At 39.2% G+C, this 15643-nt stretch overlaps 1 protein-coding gene across 4 annotated transcripts in view; it reads right to left on the bottom strand.

The window, feature by feature from the left end:
* Positions 1-8621: 8621 nt before the first annotated feature.
* The window catches only part of CREB5 (cAMP responsive element binding protein 5), a 420888-nt gene continuing 413866 nt past the window's right edge, over positions 8622-15643 (bottom strand). For 3 of the 4 annotated variants that reach the window (XM_033193432.1, XM_033193435.1, XM_033193433.1), the window contains exon 11: positions 8622-15412. In XM_033193432.1, the coding sequence (XP_033049323.1) occupies positions 15249-15412 (164 nt within the window). In that variant the 3' untranslated portion in view covers positions 8622-15248. The remainder of the gene's footprint in view (positions 15413-15643) is intronic. The other variant, XM_033193434.1, reaches the window with a different exon arrangement.

Below are 15643 nucleotides of genomic sequence, written 5' to 3'. Positions count from 1 at the left end.
AATTGCAGTGAAGCTCTAATTTCCAGAATGTGTCCTCAGCCTGCAGGTAGATTGGATGCTACTAAGACAATACATCAATTGCACATGGACAAAAGTTTCTGACACAGGTGAAGGCTGAAATCAGAGGTGGTCAATCAATCAGAGGTCAGCCTGCCAGAACCCCCATTTAAATTCCCTGATCCCCAAACCCTAATGAGTATACCTTGGGTGGTATAGTCTCCTCCTTGGACACTATAGAAACCTCTTCGATGGCACCACAGGTCACCTGTCCCCACGTATCACTGAAGGCCCTGAAGCTGACTGCTCTAGTGCATGCCCAGGTGGGACATGCTCCCATGTGGCCAACAAGTCCCAGATGTTTCTCCCTTTGCTCTTCATCTGAAGAGACCACAGGGGATGTCATTGGATGCCACTCACTCAGGCCACCTTCTAAGGAGCTCTAGAAGAGTGTGCTTATAGCCATAAACAACCAGCCAGGAGGCTCCAGCCATCCCAAGAAATGAGCAGATCAGTTTTACACAGAATAACTGTAACCTATAGGCCTTCCTCAACATAGCACACTAGTTGGGAAGTGTGGGTCGAAGGAAGCATAATGAGCCTGTTCCCCATGATTTCAGCCTGTTTTAAAGCGAAGAGTGGCCAAATTACCCCATTCTGGCCAGGGTTGAGAGTAGTTCTAGGAAAATCTTTGTTTTATTGATAAAAGAGGACAAAAGAGGATGTGTCTGGTACTGATTCTTCCCCTTCTCTTCTGCCTTCATTGGAGGTGTGATGTAGAGCTTCAGCAGCCATCGTGTCATCAGGACAAGCATCACTGAAAGGTTAATAGTGCCACAGAGCTGCCAACACGGTTTCCAAATTAATGCCAAAGGCTTTATCTCCAGATTTCCTACTATGCAGGAAGAGTAAGCTCCTATTTGTTTAAGCCACTGGGAATTGGGTTGTCTTGTGTTTGTAGTCAAAAGTATTCCTCATACTTTTTTTTTTTTTTCATTTTATTATATGCCTAAGGACACATAGGGAATGAAAAGCATTACCTTGGAGTCCTTTATCCATTCATCAAAGTAGGCAAGTATAATGCTAATTTTGCAAACATTCCTTAAGAAGAATAACTTAACTCATTGTCTGTGAAATAGGTGTGGATATTCTAGAATAAATACAGCTTGTTGGTCCAGGGAGCCACCTCTAAGGCATGTTCTCTTCAAGTATGGTAACACTCTGATGTATGGAGCTGCATGTCCTTGTGTTGATTGGGCAACTTCACATCTCCTTTTCTATGCCAGTGTAATGTAGACCCTAAGGGCCGAAGATGGTCTTCAAGTGGCTTCTTATGGTCACTTTAAGAATAGACCTCTATTGCTTCTAAGTGATAGAAACCCACCTGAACTAATGTAAGCAAAAGGAGACATTTATTAGAAGGACCTTGGGCTATCTGATGGTAAAACCATGCTTTGAGGAGGGTTATGGTTGCAATGAGCTATTATGAATTGCTTAAACAAGGCTGGACTCCATGGCTCACATCTGTAATCTCAACACTTTAGGAGGCCATGGCGGGAGGATGGCTTGAGCTCAGGAGTTTGAGACCAGCGTGGGTAACACAGTGAGACCCCGTATCTACAAAAAAAAATTAAAAAATGAAAAATTAGCCAGGCATGGCAGTGCACCTGTAGTCCTAGCTACTTGAGACTGAGGTGGGAGGACTGTTTGAACCCAGGAGGTTGAGGCCGCAGTGACCATGATCATGTCACTGCACTCCAGCCTGAGCAACAGAGTGACAGCTTGTCTCTCAAAAAAGAAAAAAAAAAAAGTTGATAAAAAGAACTATTTAAACAGGAAATGAGCATTTCCAGAACTCTCTTTCTGCCTCTTCTTTCTGTATCTGCTGTGTGGATTTGACTTCTCTCTCTGACTTCCTTTCCCTGACAGAAGCATGGCTTCTGGCAGCTCCCAAGTTTTGTATCTTTTGGATTCAGCTGCTAGAGAGAAAACCCAACTCTCTAGGTTCCCTGTCCCAATATCTAGTTGTTGGGATTGATGATTCCACTGTGCGCTAAGGGCCAAGTGTTAGACTAAGAACATAAGCCTGGAGGCATGGTTATGGAATCTCTTGCAGAAGCCAGCTGGATGGAGTTGGGGGAAGAGAAACTCTCCAGAGAAGGAGGTAGTTGTGGTGTTGGGCAGAGTTCCATAGAAAGCCACTATAGAAGTTATGCCCACTTCACCCTGCGTATGTTTATATGGACAAAGGAGACAAAGAACCAAGATTTGTGTTTGTTTAGGTCATATAGGAAATCAATAGATAATTTGGTATTAAAATACAGAACTATTAGTTCTTACTCCAGGTTTTTAGATTCTTCGTTAAGCGCTTGTTCTACTCTTCTTTGTAGCAATACTCTTTGCTTTCTTGCAGGCTTATTGATGGGAACTGTCCTGTTTCCTTGTCACAGAGATTTATTGAGATAGTTAATATAATACCTGGAGGGAGTTTGGGGACAAGAGTGTTTCCTGACCCCATCCTAGAGAGACATTATGCCAATATCCTTATAAACACTAACACGTTGGAGTCACCTATGAGTTTATAAGAACAACATAGCAGTAGTCTTTCTTGGAAAGCATATGTGTAAAATCAGTTTAAAGTAAAAGAGCAGTAAATCACTATAAAACATGGTAAAATAAAATCTCACTCTTGCTGATGGTTACCTTTTACATTCTGGATTTTATGGACTACAAGTTAAGCTATTACATCCACAGAATCTCTAGCTTTGTAAAGTTACTTATGTTATCTTCAATGAATATTTGATTTGCTTCACTTCAAAGCTTTCAATAAAACAAGAATTCATCGGGCCAGGAGCGGTGGCTCATGCCAGTAATCCCAGCACTTTGGGAGCCCGACACAGGCAGATAACCTGAGGTCAGGAGCTAGAGACCAGCCCAGCCAACATGGTGAAACCTTGTCTTTACTAAAAATACAAAACTTAGCTGGGTGTTGTGGTGAGTGTAATGCCAGCTGCTTGGGAGGCTGAGGCATGAGAATCACTTGAACCTGGGAGGCGGAGGATGTAGTGAGCCAGTATCACACCACTGCACTCCTGCCTGGGCAGCAAAAGCAAAACTCCATCACGCATCTCCCCAAACAAATAAACAAAATAAAACCAAGAATTCATTAGCCATTCATTCAACAAACATTTGTTACCGTTTACTAGATGTCTAATTTTGTGCTAGTCTCCTCACTGTACTTTAATCCCTCGGTAGGTTTTAAGGGAAAGTGACTAGATTCTTATGAGGTAGCTTTAGAACCACCAATTATTTCTTTTTAGCAATCATTTTCTCCTTTCTGGAAATCCTGCTCTGTCGCCAGAAGTAAGAGCATGTAACCCTGCTTCACCACACATAGTCGATTGGACTAGGGATACAGGCCTCATCTGATATGGCCAATCAGATTCTTTCTCCTGAGAAATTGGAATAGAAAGATGGAGGCATTATCAGTTGGTTAGGTGCTTGAATTGGAAGCCCATAGATATGCTGGGGGGTGGGGGTGAGGCTATTGCTTTGGAGAAGAAATGATGGGCCAACACAGAAGCAGTTGAGTGAGTGTGCAAAACAATTTACACAGAGAGAGAAGCAGGTACAGAGCAGAATGAGAAACCATGTGGCCTCAGAGCCAGAGACAAGCCAGGAGATTAGCCACTTAATGACCTTCTGGAAGCCTCCTATAATGGCCACAGTGCCTGGTTGAGCTCCACTAGCTATCCCTTATACCCTTATAAGAAATCTCCTATCATTTGAGCCTACTTTATAAGGTTTCTCTTTCTTAAAGCAAATCTACTTTGACTAGGAGGTAAATCAATCAAGATCAAAGTTGGTGGACTAGATTTAAACAGAGAATGCTCTATTTAGAATAACCCAAATGTAGTAATAGTAGATCAAGGACTTGTCCTGTGTATATGCAATAAAACAATCAATCTTAGATGGTTGGAACAATTGCTTGCTGTAAGAGTATTGAAAAATAAGAATGTGTTATGAATGAACTAGAATATTCCTATTTGATTCATTTAAATGAACATGTAGGCAGCTCTCCCTCCGAGAAAGTACAAGTGCAAGTGACTTATGGGAGACCCTTTATAGCCTGTTGGATCTATATATTGGAGTAATATTGGAGTAAAAAGATTTATAGAAGATTGCTGACAATTGCTATGATTCGGTCTCTAGTTGGGTATGAGGAAATATAATGTTGGCGAAGACACAGTATTTGACAACATGTAAGATGAAACTTCATGGTTACTAAAAGCTTCATGGCTTTATTTCTAGGTTTAAATATAACAATTTTACACTATTGGTGGGATTGTACACTAGTTCAACCATTATGGAAAACAGTATGGCAATTCCTCAAGGATCTAGAACTAGATGTACCATACGACCCAGCCATCCCACTACTGGGTATATACCCAAAGGATTATAAATTATTCTACTACAAAGACACATGCACATGTATGTTTATTGCAGCACTATTCACAATAGCAAAGACTTGGAATCAACCCAAATGTCCATCTGTGACAGACTGGATTAAGAAAATGTGGCACATATACACCATGGAATACTATGCAGCCATCAAAAAGGATGAGTTTGCGTCCTTTGTAGGGACATGGATGCAGCTGGAAACCATCATTCTTAGCAAACTATCGCAAGAACGGAAAACCAAACACCGCATGTTCTCACTCATAGGTGGGAACTGAACAATGAGATCACTTGGACTCGGGAAGGGGAACATCACACACTGGGGCCTATCATGGGGAGGGGGGGATTGCATTGGGAGTTATACATGATATAAATGATGAATTGATGGGTGCTGACGAGTTGATGGGTGCAGCACACCAACATGGCACAAGTATACATATGTAACAAACCTGCACGTTAGGCACATGTACCCTAGAACTTGAAGTATAATAAAAATAAAAAAATTAAAAAAAAGCTATAACTCTTCTAAATAAATATTTTAATAAATGCTAAAAAACTTAAAAAAAAATAGAGATAGTGGTGTTTGGGTAAAAAAAAAAAAAAAAGGTATTTTTAAAAAATATGTAAAATTCTTAGACCTCCACAAGGTAGATACTACCTATAATACTGTTGCTAAGAAATTTTATAAAGTGAAAGTTCTCATTTCATGTATCTCATGGCACCACTGATTTTTTTTAAATATGGTTTCTGTTTTTATCCTTGTTTGTGTATATTTGCAGAAGTGCATGTGTGTGTGTCACACGTCTGTCATATATATTATATGATATATGTAGCATATATATTTTATAATAATAGATTTATACTATGTGTCTATAAAAAAAAGATTGGCCAACCTTTAAAATATATATATATATATATATATAACAATTTTCAATAATAACAAGTTTTGCTAGGTCTACTAGCTAACAGACAACTATTTTCAGATGTTATAATTTATCCATCCTTTCAGCCATTTTGAAAAGCCATCTACAGTTGCTGAAAAGAAGTATCTTCTGAATTATGCAAGTCTGAATCCAGACTCTATCTTTATAGATTTAAACTTAGTCTTCCCCCCAGCTTCTTTGGCAGCCTAATTTTTTTTTTTTTTGAGACGGAGTCTCGCTCTGTCGCCCAGGCTGGAGTGCAGTGGCCGGATCTCAGCTCACTGCAAGCTCCGCCTCCCGGGTTTACGCCATTCTCCTGCCTCAGCCTCCCGAGTAGCTGGGACTACAGGCGCCCGCCACCTCGCCTGGCTAGTTTTTTGTATTTTTTAGTAGAGACGGGGTTTCACGGTGTTAGCCAGGATGGTCTCGATCTCCTGACCTCGTGATCCACCTGTCTCGGACTCCCAAAGTGCTGGGATTACAGGCTTGAGCCACCGCGCCCGGCCGGCAGCCTAATTTTTATGGCTGGTTTGATAAAATCAACTTTACTGCCATGAGAACAGCCCTATCAAAATGGCTTGTTTTCAACGACTTTAAAAAGAGGGCCCATTGTTGCTCCAAATTTTTACAATCTCTTAATAAACATACTTAGGTCTCAAAACACAAGGCAGGTTGACTTGATAAAAAATTATTTTTGTTGGATAAGAGAATATGTAATGCAAAAGTAAAATGTGATCTAGTCATCAACCAGTTACCAGCCACATCAGCAAGTGTAAGATAAAGAACACTACAAAGCTCCAGGGACACACAGAGATGAGAGGTAGGATAGAGATTAGAATTGGCTGCATTCAAAGTACAAATGTAGGATCATAACAATTTTTTTAACCAATAGTAATGGCTTTTGAAATTGCAAATGAGTGTGGAATGGGCATTAGAAAGACACTCCTGGGAACTATGAGAATACTGAGTGGTCTAAATGTAAATGTAACAGATGGGATCGCCATTAGGACAGCGATCTTTTCCCCCAGTTGTTTCTGTACCGATTACAAATATCCTCTCCCACTGCCATGTGTCCGATGACATGTCTTGGTACTGGTTTTAAAATACAGTTGCTTTGGCCGGGCATGGTGGCTCATGCCTGTAATCCCAGCACTGTAGGAGGCTGAGGTGGGTGGATCACGAGGTCAGGAGTTCGAGACCAGCCTGGCCAACATAGTGAAACCCCATCTCTACTAAAAATACAAAAATTAGCCAGGCATGGTGGCGTGTGCCTGTAGTTCCAGCTACTCAGGAGGCTAAGGTGGGAGAATTGCTTGAACCCAGGAGGTGGAGGTTGTGGTGAGCCAAGATCGTGCCACTGCACTCCAGCCTGGGCAACAGAGTGAGACTCAGTCTTAAAAACAAACAAACAAACAAACAAACAAACAAAAAACAGCTGCTTTGGCTGCAGGAACAGGTGGAAGGTTGGAATGTTCTGAGAATAGGAGGAAGATAGAAAAGGACAGGTCATCTATTCCAGAAATGTTTGTTGTGTGCCCATTGTGTGTCCACTGTTCTAGATCTTAGGCACAAATTTAAACAAAATAGAAAATACCTTTGCTCTTGTGGTGGCAACAAAAACAAGTAAATATAAATTATGGTAGGTGGTGCTAAACACTATAGAAAAGATAGTCTGGACAAGGTAGACAAGTGATATAATTTTGTATAGGAAGCTAAGAAAAGGCTTTACTGATAGGAAGACGCTAAACGTAGTGAGCTATGCTGATATTGGGGTGAAGAATATTCTTCACAGGTTGTGAAACGGCTCTCAGGTGGATGGTGCTTCTGAGGTTTGTGGAACTGCAAAGACATTAGTGAAGCTGGAGAGGGGGAGAGGGAAGATAAATGATAGGAGATGAGCTCAGGCAATGAATGAGGTGGGGGTGGGTTACGTCGTGCTGTTACAGAACTTAAAGTAGGTAGTGGGAGAATTTTTGCTTTTACCTGATTTGAATGAGGTGAGGAGTCCTTGCAGAGTTTTGAGCCTTGAGGGGACGTGGTCTGACATCCATTTTCAAAGACTCCCTCTGGTTGCCAGTTAAAAGATTATTGTAATAATCCAGGTGAGAGATGTTGATGGCTTGGTCAGGGCATAGCTGTAAGATTGGTGCTACGTGATGGTTGGATTCTGAACTTGCTGATGGATCAGATATCAAGCGTAAGAGGAAAAGGAGAATGACTAAAAAAAGAAAAAGGAATAAAAGCAAGAGGAGGAAGAAAGGAAGGGTAATATCTAAAAGAATGCGTAAAAGGACTAAAACTACCCTTAGGATTCCTCTGGAGATCAAGAAAGAACCCCAGGATTTGATTGTCTGAGAAGCCAGCACGTGATTCTTGGTTCCTAGACATGGCTGGAACATGACCTTAGGCTGCCTTTATTTCTTGACTGTTAAAATCTGCTAATTCCAAACTCACTTAAAGTGGAATTAAGTTGTATGGCCAACCCACTGTGAATGTGTTGGATTAGTGGCCTCAGTTGGGAAGTTGGATGGAAGAGGCAGTGGGAATGTAGTGCTGGTTTGGGAAGGAGAAAATCTGATCTCCTTTTGTCCATACATAATGGGTACCCTGAAAGGGTAAGCCTTGGTTTATAAGTCATGAATGAGACTGTTATCGGAAAGGGGTCCCGGTCCAGACCCCAAGAGTGGGTTCTTGAGCTTGTGCAAGAAAGAATTCAGGGCAAATCCATAAAGCAAACGCAAGTTTATTAAGAAAGTAAAGGAATGAAAGAATGGCTACTCCATAGACAGAACAATTTTTATGATTATTTCTTGATGATATGCTAAACAAGAGGTGGATTATTCATGCCTCCCCTTTTTAGACCATACATAATAGGGTAACTTCCTGACATTGCCATGGCATTTGTAAACTGTCATGGTGCTGATGGGAGTGTCGCAGTGAGGATGACCTGAGGTCACTCTTGTTGCCATCTTGGTTTTGGTGGGATTTAGCTGGCTTCATTACTGCAAACCATTTTATCAGAAAGGTCTTTATGACCTGTATCTTGTGCCAACTTCCTATGTCATCCACTGACTTAGAATGCCTTAATCATCTGGGAATGCAGCCCAGTAGGTCTCAGCCTTATTTTACCCAGCTCCTATTCAAGATGGAGTTGCTCTGATTCACGTGCCTCTGACAAGAGTATGTGAGGAATACATGTCATTACCCCCAATCCCAAATTTCATCATACAAAGGTGACATATATTATTTGCATTTGAGTGCTTTATTATATTGGAATTGCAGTGATATTAACATTTGTACAAATGCACAAAATCTTGTCTCTTCTTGCTAGAAAGAGATGTAAAAATCTGACCTAGTTGAACAGTCTTAATGAACTCATTGTCCATTGGTAACAATAAATGTGTTCACGATGCAACAAAAAGCTTAACACAAAATTAAACATATTAAATGCTGCAGCAAATATTTACATGTATGTACCCCTTTTTTTCTCCTTCCAATAAGGAAGGTGGTTGCTTTACAAATAGACAAACAAACACAAATGCTTTGCTGTTTACAAATACAAACAACCCCAAGTCCAGAACTTAAAGTGACAGCACCTTTTTGGGACTTCCTCAGTTAACACTTACTTTACACAGTGCTAAACTTTTTTCTTTTAATTATATTTTTGGACAATATTTATATTCCAATTGTCCTAGAACATTGTGTTTGAACTGAGCTATTTTTCTGGGCCTTTTCAGAGGATCCCAAACCCTATGTCCTCTTTAGAGAGAACATTTCAAGCTTATCTTTTCTCCAAGACAGTTCTCAAAGGCAACATTCCTTTCTCTATGAGGCAGATGTGATTTAGCAGAACTTAGAAGGGAAAAAAGTGAGTAGGTTGTATTTTCTACTGGCTGCTGGTTGGGAAGGGTCCTTTCTCTTAAACCCACTCCATTCAGCACAACTGATACCTTTCATTATCTCCTGCAGTGTCTGTGGCATTGGTATTCTAAAGGAGAAAACTAGAATCTAATGAGCTTATTGTGCATAAGATTTTAATGATGTATTTAAAGCTAATTTATTCAGCTTCCACATTCTCAGTCCTGAGGCTAAATTATTCTATTGTAAAAAATCCAATCCTATAAAGTTCTATAATATGAAGCTCAATGTAAGAATATCTTAAATGGCTTAGAAGGAGCTTTCTAGATCCTGGCTTCTAATGAGCTAGATATTGTAAGTTGGTCTAAATACAACAGTTGGTAATTATTGATTCCTTTCTGATGACAAGTTGGAAAGGTATCAGAGTGCCACTTAAGAGTATTAATCTTTAACAAATGTTGGCAATTTGGCCTTACCCCCCACTTCAGCTGTGGTTAAATAGTTTTTTTTTTTTAAAAATAGACAATTTATAAGGAAAAAAATATATAAACACTCTTTAAGCAATTTGGCTACAAGCATTACAGCACTGAAAAACTCCACAAGAAATAGTAAAATATTTTGAATGGACATACACTTTTTCATTTTCACAACATGACGAGCTAGGTTTTTTGTTTTTTAAATTTCTTTGTGTTTGTTTTGGTATTGAATTTTACTTGTAAGTTTATTGCTGCTGTGTCATCTTATCCTACCTTAGATTATAATTGTGAATTAGAGGTGCTGTCCCTAATTATGTTACAAGGCAACATTGTATTTTTGAGACCTAGGAATGAAATTGATAGGGCCACTGTTCTTTCAGTAGCCTCAGAGAGTCTATGGCTAGGACAACAGTCAGGTGTGCACCAGGGTGCACAAAAGAATAAGTCTCCTGGCTTATTCAGGACACTTTGGTTTGGAAGATGAGAGAAAATTCTTAAGTATAGCTTAGCTGCTGCCTCACATCTGTTGCATAATATAACATTTTTTTAAAAAAACATGCTATGAATAAAGGGATAAAGAGTATAAACCATATAGTGTACTGGCTCTTCTCCTTGGCATTCTTGTAGTATGCGTCACCTAGGCTGATGTGAGACACAGGTCTCAGCTGTGCTACCAATGGATGCACATAAATGTACCTGGTGCAAGTATCTGTAAAGTATTTTAAATGATGCCGCTCAGAGCCTTGGAGGAGGGGTAGGGGGCATTGTAAAGGAGAGCAAAGGCAAATTTGAGGACAGAGAAGAGGTTAGAAAGAGAGTAAGAGAAACACAAAGGGATCAAAAAGCTAAAGTGCAATTTTAAAATATAAATTATTTCAAAAGCAGAAACGAGATTCTAAATTGCTGTTCGCATAGGCACGGTTTTATTCAAATTTAAATGGGTTGTTTCCTTTCCCTTCTCAGATATACTGCATAATGGAGCTTGAATGGCTTAAAGCTACTGCATATTGTTCGGGAAGGGACAAAAAGCACTAAGGGAGCTGAATAGTGCAAGGCTTTCTAGGAAATTGGGGTGGGGTGGAGAGAGGCAGAGATGAAGTTGTTTTTACACTTCTACAAGAAAGCTGTTCCAGTTATAGTTACTGATTCCCTTTAGCTGAACTCTGCTTCCTAAATGAAAGAGCTTACTTTAAAAACGAAAAAAGAAATAAATGTTTTAATAAAACTGTTCAGAGTGTTGATTAAAAAATAACTCACAGAGCAATAAAAATCCTTGAAATGTCTATGCACAGAGATCTAAGCAAACATTTCCACCAAATGATGGAGAATAGCCATTTGAAACCCTGAAAAATGAAAATACACACAACTATAGTAGTTTATTATGGACTAACACTTTAAAAACAAGTAGCTCCTACAGAATACTGTTCAAATGGAATGTTTAAAAATAACATTTATTAATAAATATCTTATAAAATTCTAAATTAATAGATTCCTGTTCAAATTTTGCTTTGGTCCTTGAATTCCACTGTATACACACATACATACATATATATTTTCTTAGATGGTTTTTTCTTTTTTTAACCAGAAAGAAACACATTCTATCCTAACTGGATGGCTAGTTTTATAGCAGTTACTGAGGCTTAAAACTCCCCAGCCAAAGGCTTGTCTGTTACTGTAGCTGGTTTATGATTTTAATGACAAACTCGACTTACACACTAAAGTTTACTTAACAGGCAACAACCACCAGAACATTCACCATCGACATCCCTCTATCAGAATACACTCTCCATTTTGTTTCACTGACTACATAGGATCTGAAGAGTATTTGCTCTAAGTCCCCCTAATTACTATAATATATACTGTGAGAGCACACAAACTGCTTGTCTCCCACAGGCTGTGTTAAGATTGTGACTTGCATCCGTTGATGTGGGAGCAGGAGAGGGCTGAGTAGTAGTGTGACGGGAAAACATCCAACTTAACACTTGGCTTTCAAATCAGTACATTCATCCATGGCTGGGATTTTCACTCTACTTCTCCTGGCATAGTGGATTGAGAAATGTGTCAAGGAGAAACAATTAAGATGTGGACACCTCCATTTAGGTGAGAGTTTACCTGGTAGAAATGCTCTCAGGTGTACTTATCTGAGTTGTTAACTCCCATCACATAAGGCAGGGGAAGTACAATAGACGTTCCCAGGGAGGTTGGTAGTGACTTCAGAGACAGATCTCGTCGATCAAGAAAACCACACGTGAATGGGGAGAGGCAGTGTGGCAGGATTTTCCCTCCTTAGGACAGGTGCTCTGAAGGCCGTGATAATTGATTAATGAACACATGGATGGGTGACCCAATAACTGGTTGAGGGAGGAGAATAGAGTACAAAGATATTCTCCCAAACAGGCAAAAAAGTGTAAGACAAGGAGGAGGGATTTTTCAGGCAGATTGATTATTCTGTTGTCTGGTGACTGCTGGGCCTTTAGGTAAAAGACTTAATATTGATAAGCCATGTATTGGATCTGACCAATGTCTCTTTCTGTTTGGAATTTTCAAGAAGCACTGACAACTAGTTGAAATCTTTCATTTACTGTATTTCCATACCATGAATGAACACACCTAAAGGCCCTGAGTAGAACAAGAAGACAGTTTATTCTAATTATATGTTGAGGCCGGTTTGCTAATGTGTGTGGTTGGTTTTCCTACTTAGCATAAAAAACAGACATAATTGAGCTATATATAATGCACATCAGTCAAACTGTCAAGTTGCTGAACGAAGAAAACTCAGGCAAGTTCTTAACTGCAGAGGCTTTCAGCCTAACAACTAAATATTTCAATCAAAAGGTGGAACAGAAGTAAACTAAACCATCATTGTAGCGACAGTCACTCCCTGGACATTCTGATATTACTAGTGGATTTTTAAAAAATCCATTTTATTAAGTGCTATGCATGCAGTAAAGAAAAAATTTTACTTAAAGCAAAACATAAAATAAAAATTAAAAATTAAAAAACCCAACTAAACATTTTAATGCACTCTTTTTCCTTTTGTGAAGGGAGGGGAGACAGTCCTAGGAAAGAATTTTGAAATATTATTTTTGATTTCAAAACAGAGATATGAATGTTAACTTCTTTTTAAAGCTGAGTCTTAAACATTTCTTAGGAAGCCAGTCAGATTAAACCATTCAGCTGTTACTGTTGGAATTTAAAAAGCAACAACTATGAATTCAGTATTTAAAATACTTGAAAATGATATGTTTGTCTAAAATATAATAGAAAATTATTTCATTTGCATTTTTTCTTTTTTTCTCTTCTTTTTTTGGTTTTTTTTTTTTTTTTTTTTTTGCTTTTGTTTTGATTCTTCAACCATATATCCAAGTCATAAGTTTCACTGGACACTCAAAACCATCTTTTGAAAGCACTGCATACATGGAAAGATTGTTGATAAATATTGATTTAAAAAGTAAGTTATTAGATAAAACTGAAACTAGTTATATAAAAATCATGCTTCGAGACCCTCATATTTTCTTTTTTTCTCCAAAATAGATTATTATACTATAGTGAGAGAAAAAAACACATCCTTCCCTTTTCTGAACTCTTATAAAAGCTACACCTTTTGTAAAATACTGTTCTTTTAAAACCCATGAACACACACACACACACACACACACACGTTAAGAGGTCAAGCATTCAAATGGAGATGAAACACCAGCACCTGCCTAGATTGCTAGAGAGAAACATTCACCCCTGTTATTTGTGAGATGCGATATTAAAACATTAGCACAGTAGAATGGCTTGTTTCAAGGAGGCACGACTGTGGTTCAGGGACTATCTGCTTTGTATCATGCGCAAGTTCACAAAAGTTGTTGAAAATAAATCAGAATAATTCAGAAGAGGGAAGTAGGCTGGGTGCAGTGGCTCACGCCTATCATCCCAACACTTTGGGACGTAGAAGTAGGATCGTTTGAGACCAGCCTGGGCAATGTAAGAGAGACCTTATCTTTTATTTTAAAATAAAAGTAAAAATAAATTAGCCAGGCATGGTTGTGTGAACCTGTGGTCCCAGCTACCCGGGAGGCGGAGGTGGACGGATCGCTTGAACTCGGGGGTTGATGCTGCAGTGTTCTGTGATCTGCAGTGATCTGTGAAGTGCACCACAGCACTTCAGCCTGGGCAATAGGTGAGACTCTGTCTCAAAAAAAAAAGAAAAAAAATAGTGCAGTAGCCTGCGCCTCATCCATGGGGTTCCTTCAGCAGTCAAAGAGTGCTGAACTGTCGTGGGAAGGCTAAAAGTGCCCCTGTGGAAACACCGCGTTTTCTTTCTCTCTTTGTTTCTCCAGTAGTTAGTCTATTTTCACCCCCCAGAACAGCAAAGCCGGTTCCATAGGCTTAAGAAAAAAAAAATAATAATAAATCTTAGGCTATTAGCAACTGATGATTGAACAATGTAATTCGTGTAGTGAATAGAGCCCTTCTGAATTATTATATAGTACATGGATTTTCAATGTTATAGACAGGTCATATAAAACCAGTTGCAATCCAAGGGTGTCATGTTATAGCCCCACATCAAAATTTGGACTTTCACAATCAAGGCTTACAAAGCTCCCTTCCCTAGTGTCTCCCCAGCTGGTATTCAACCGTGCTTCACTTATAGCTAAACCACCTTTCATTTGCTCTGATTATTAAAAACATTAAATCAGGCACATTAAACATCTCCTGGTTACTATTTCGTGAAAAGCAAGAGTTGAATGAACTCCAGCTGTGGGTGACGTGTAAGTGAAGCAATGCTTAGGTCCACGTTTTGGAGGTTTGCTTTTTTTTTTTTTCCTTTAAACATTATTTTCTTCTTCACATGCAATGCTAAAGGGAAAAAAATAAAACAGAAGGAAGTCAAAATGAAGAGTAAACAGGGAGCCCAAGAAAAAGTGGAAATGGAGAAGAAAACTGGGCATTAGCAAGTGGACCAAGAGGAGAAGGAGAAGTGAAGAGATGCTCGGTGGTGTTATTTGGACATCAATGAATCTTATAATATTTTATAATAAGAAACAAAAAGTTATGGGAAGGGCTGTGTGTTTATCTGGGATTCCGGTGACACCACAGCACAAACTCAACATGAGTTAAGATGTCAAAAGATTTCCTACCCAGTTACCTTGGATCTGTCTTACTTGACATCTAGGTATGCCTCATTTTGGCTAAAAGCTGTGGTTTAACAAGATTCAGTGTTTCAGGCAAAGGGTTGGACTGATAAGAATGAAACCATGGCTATATACAGAAAAGGTTCAGCTTATAAACAAGTAACTGGTACCAGAAAATTGGAGAAAAGCACCAAAGCGTTTCCCAAGCTGATAGATATTAATTGCATAACTCCCTTTTTTCTTATATAACTAAGTATAAAAGACAACATTTCCATAATAACTATAAAAATGAAAGCCAGTCTTTGAAGAACTGAGGAGTCTTCCAGGTCTGAGTTAATTCTAAAAATGCCCTTAAAAGAAAGGACGCATGGTACGCTACAGCTCTTCTTGGAGGCCAGGTCTGATGGTGCATTTTAAAGAATTGGATTCAGGTCTGTTCTGTGAGTGGTGAGCTGGCTGAGGGTGGAGCTTCCTACCACCTCGCTGACTGATGAGGAAGTAGTGATGGTATTATGCTGGATGACTTGTTGCTGGGAGCAAGCTGGGACAGGACTAGCAGGAGGGCTACTCTCCGGACCTACGGAGAAAAAAAAAAAGACAACACACACACATACACACACACCAATATAGGTCTTTTTTGTATGGACTTGTGGACTCCTCAGAGAAATAGTACTGGATATTTACTTGAAATAGAAGTTTCACACATTTTCTTCTGAAAGTTAATTTCAAAACTTTATTTTCAACTGTTGTCACAATGCTATGCCTTTCCAGTTTATATCTACAAGCAAAGCCATGCTTTCTGTATCAG

Source organism: Trachypithecus francoisi, unplaced genomic scaffold (assembly GCF_009764315.1).
Source record: "Trachypithecus francoisi isolate TF-2019V2 unplaced genomic scaffold, Tfra_2.0 Lachesis_group4, whole genome shotgun sequence".
Classification (NCBI taxonomy): domain Eukaryota; kingdom Metazoa; phylum Chordata; class Mammalia; order Primates; family Cercopithecidae; genus Trachypithecus; species Trachypithecus francoisi.
This window is presented reverse-complemented; position numbering and strand designations above follow the sequence as displayed.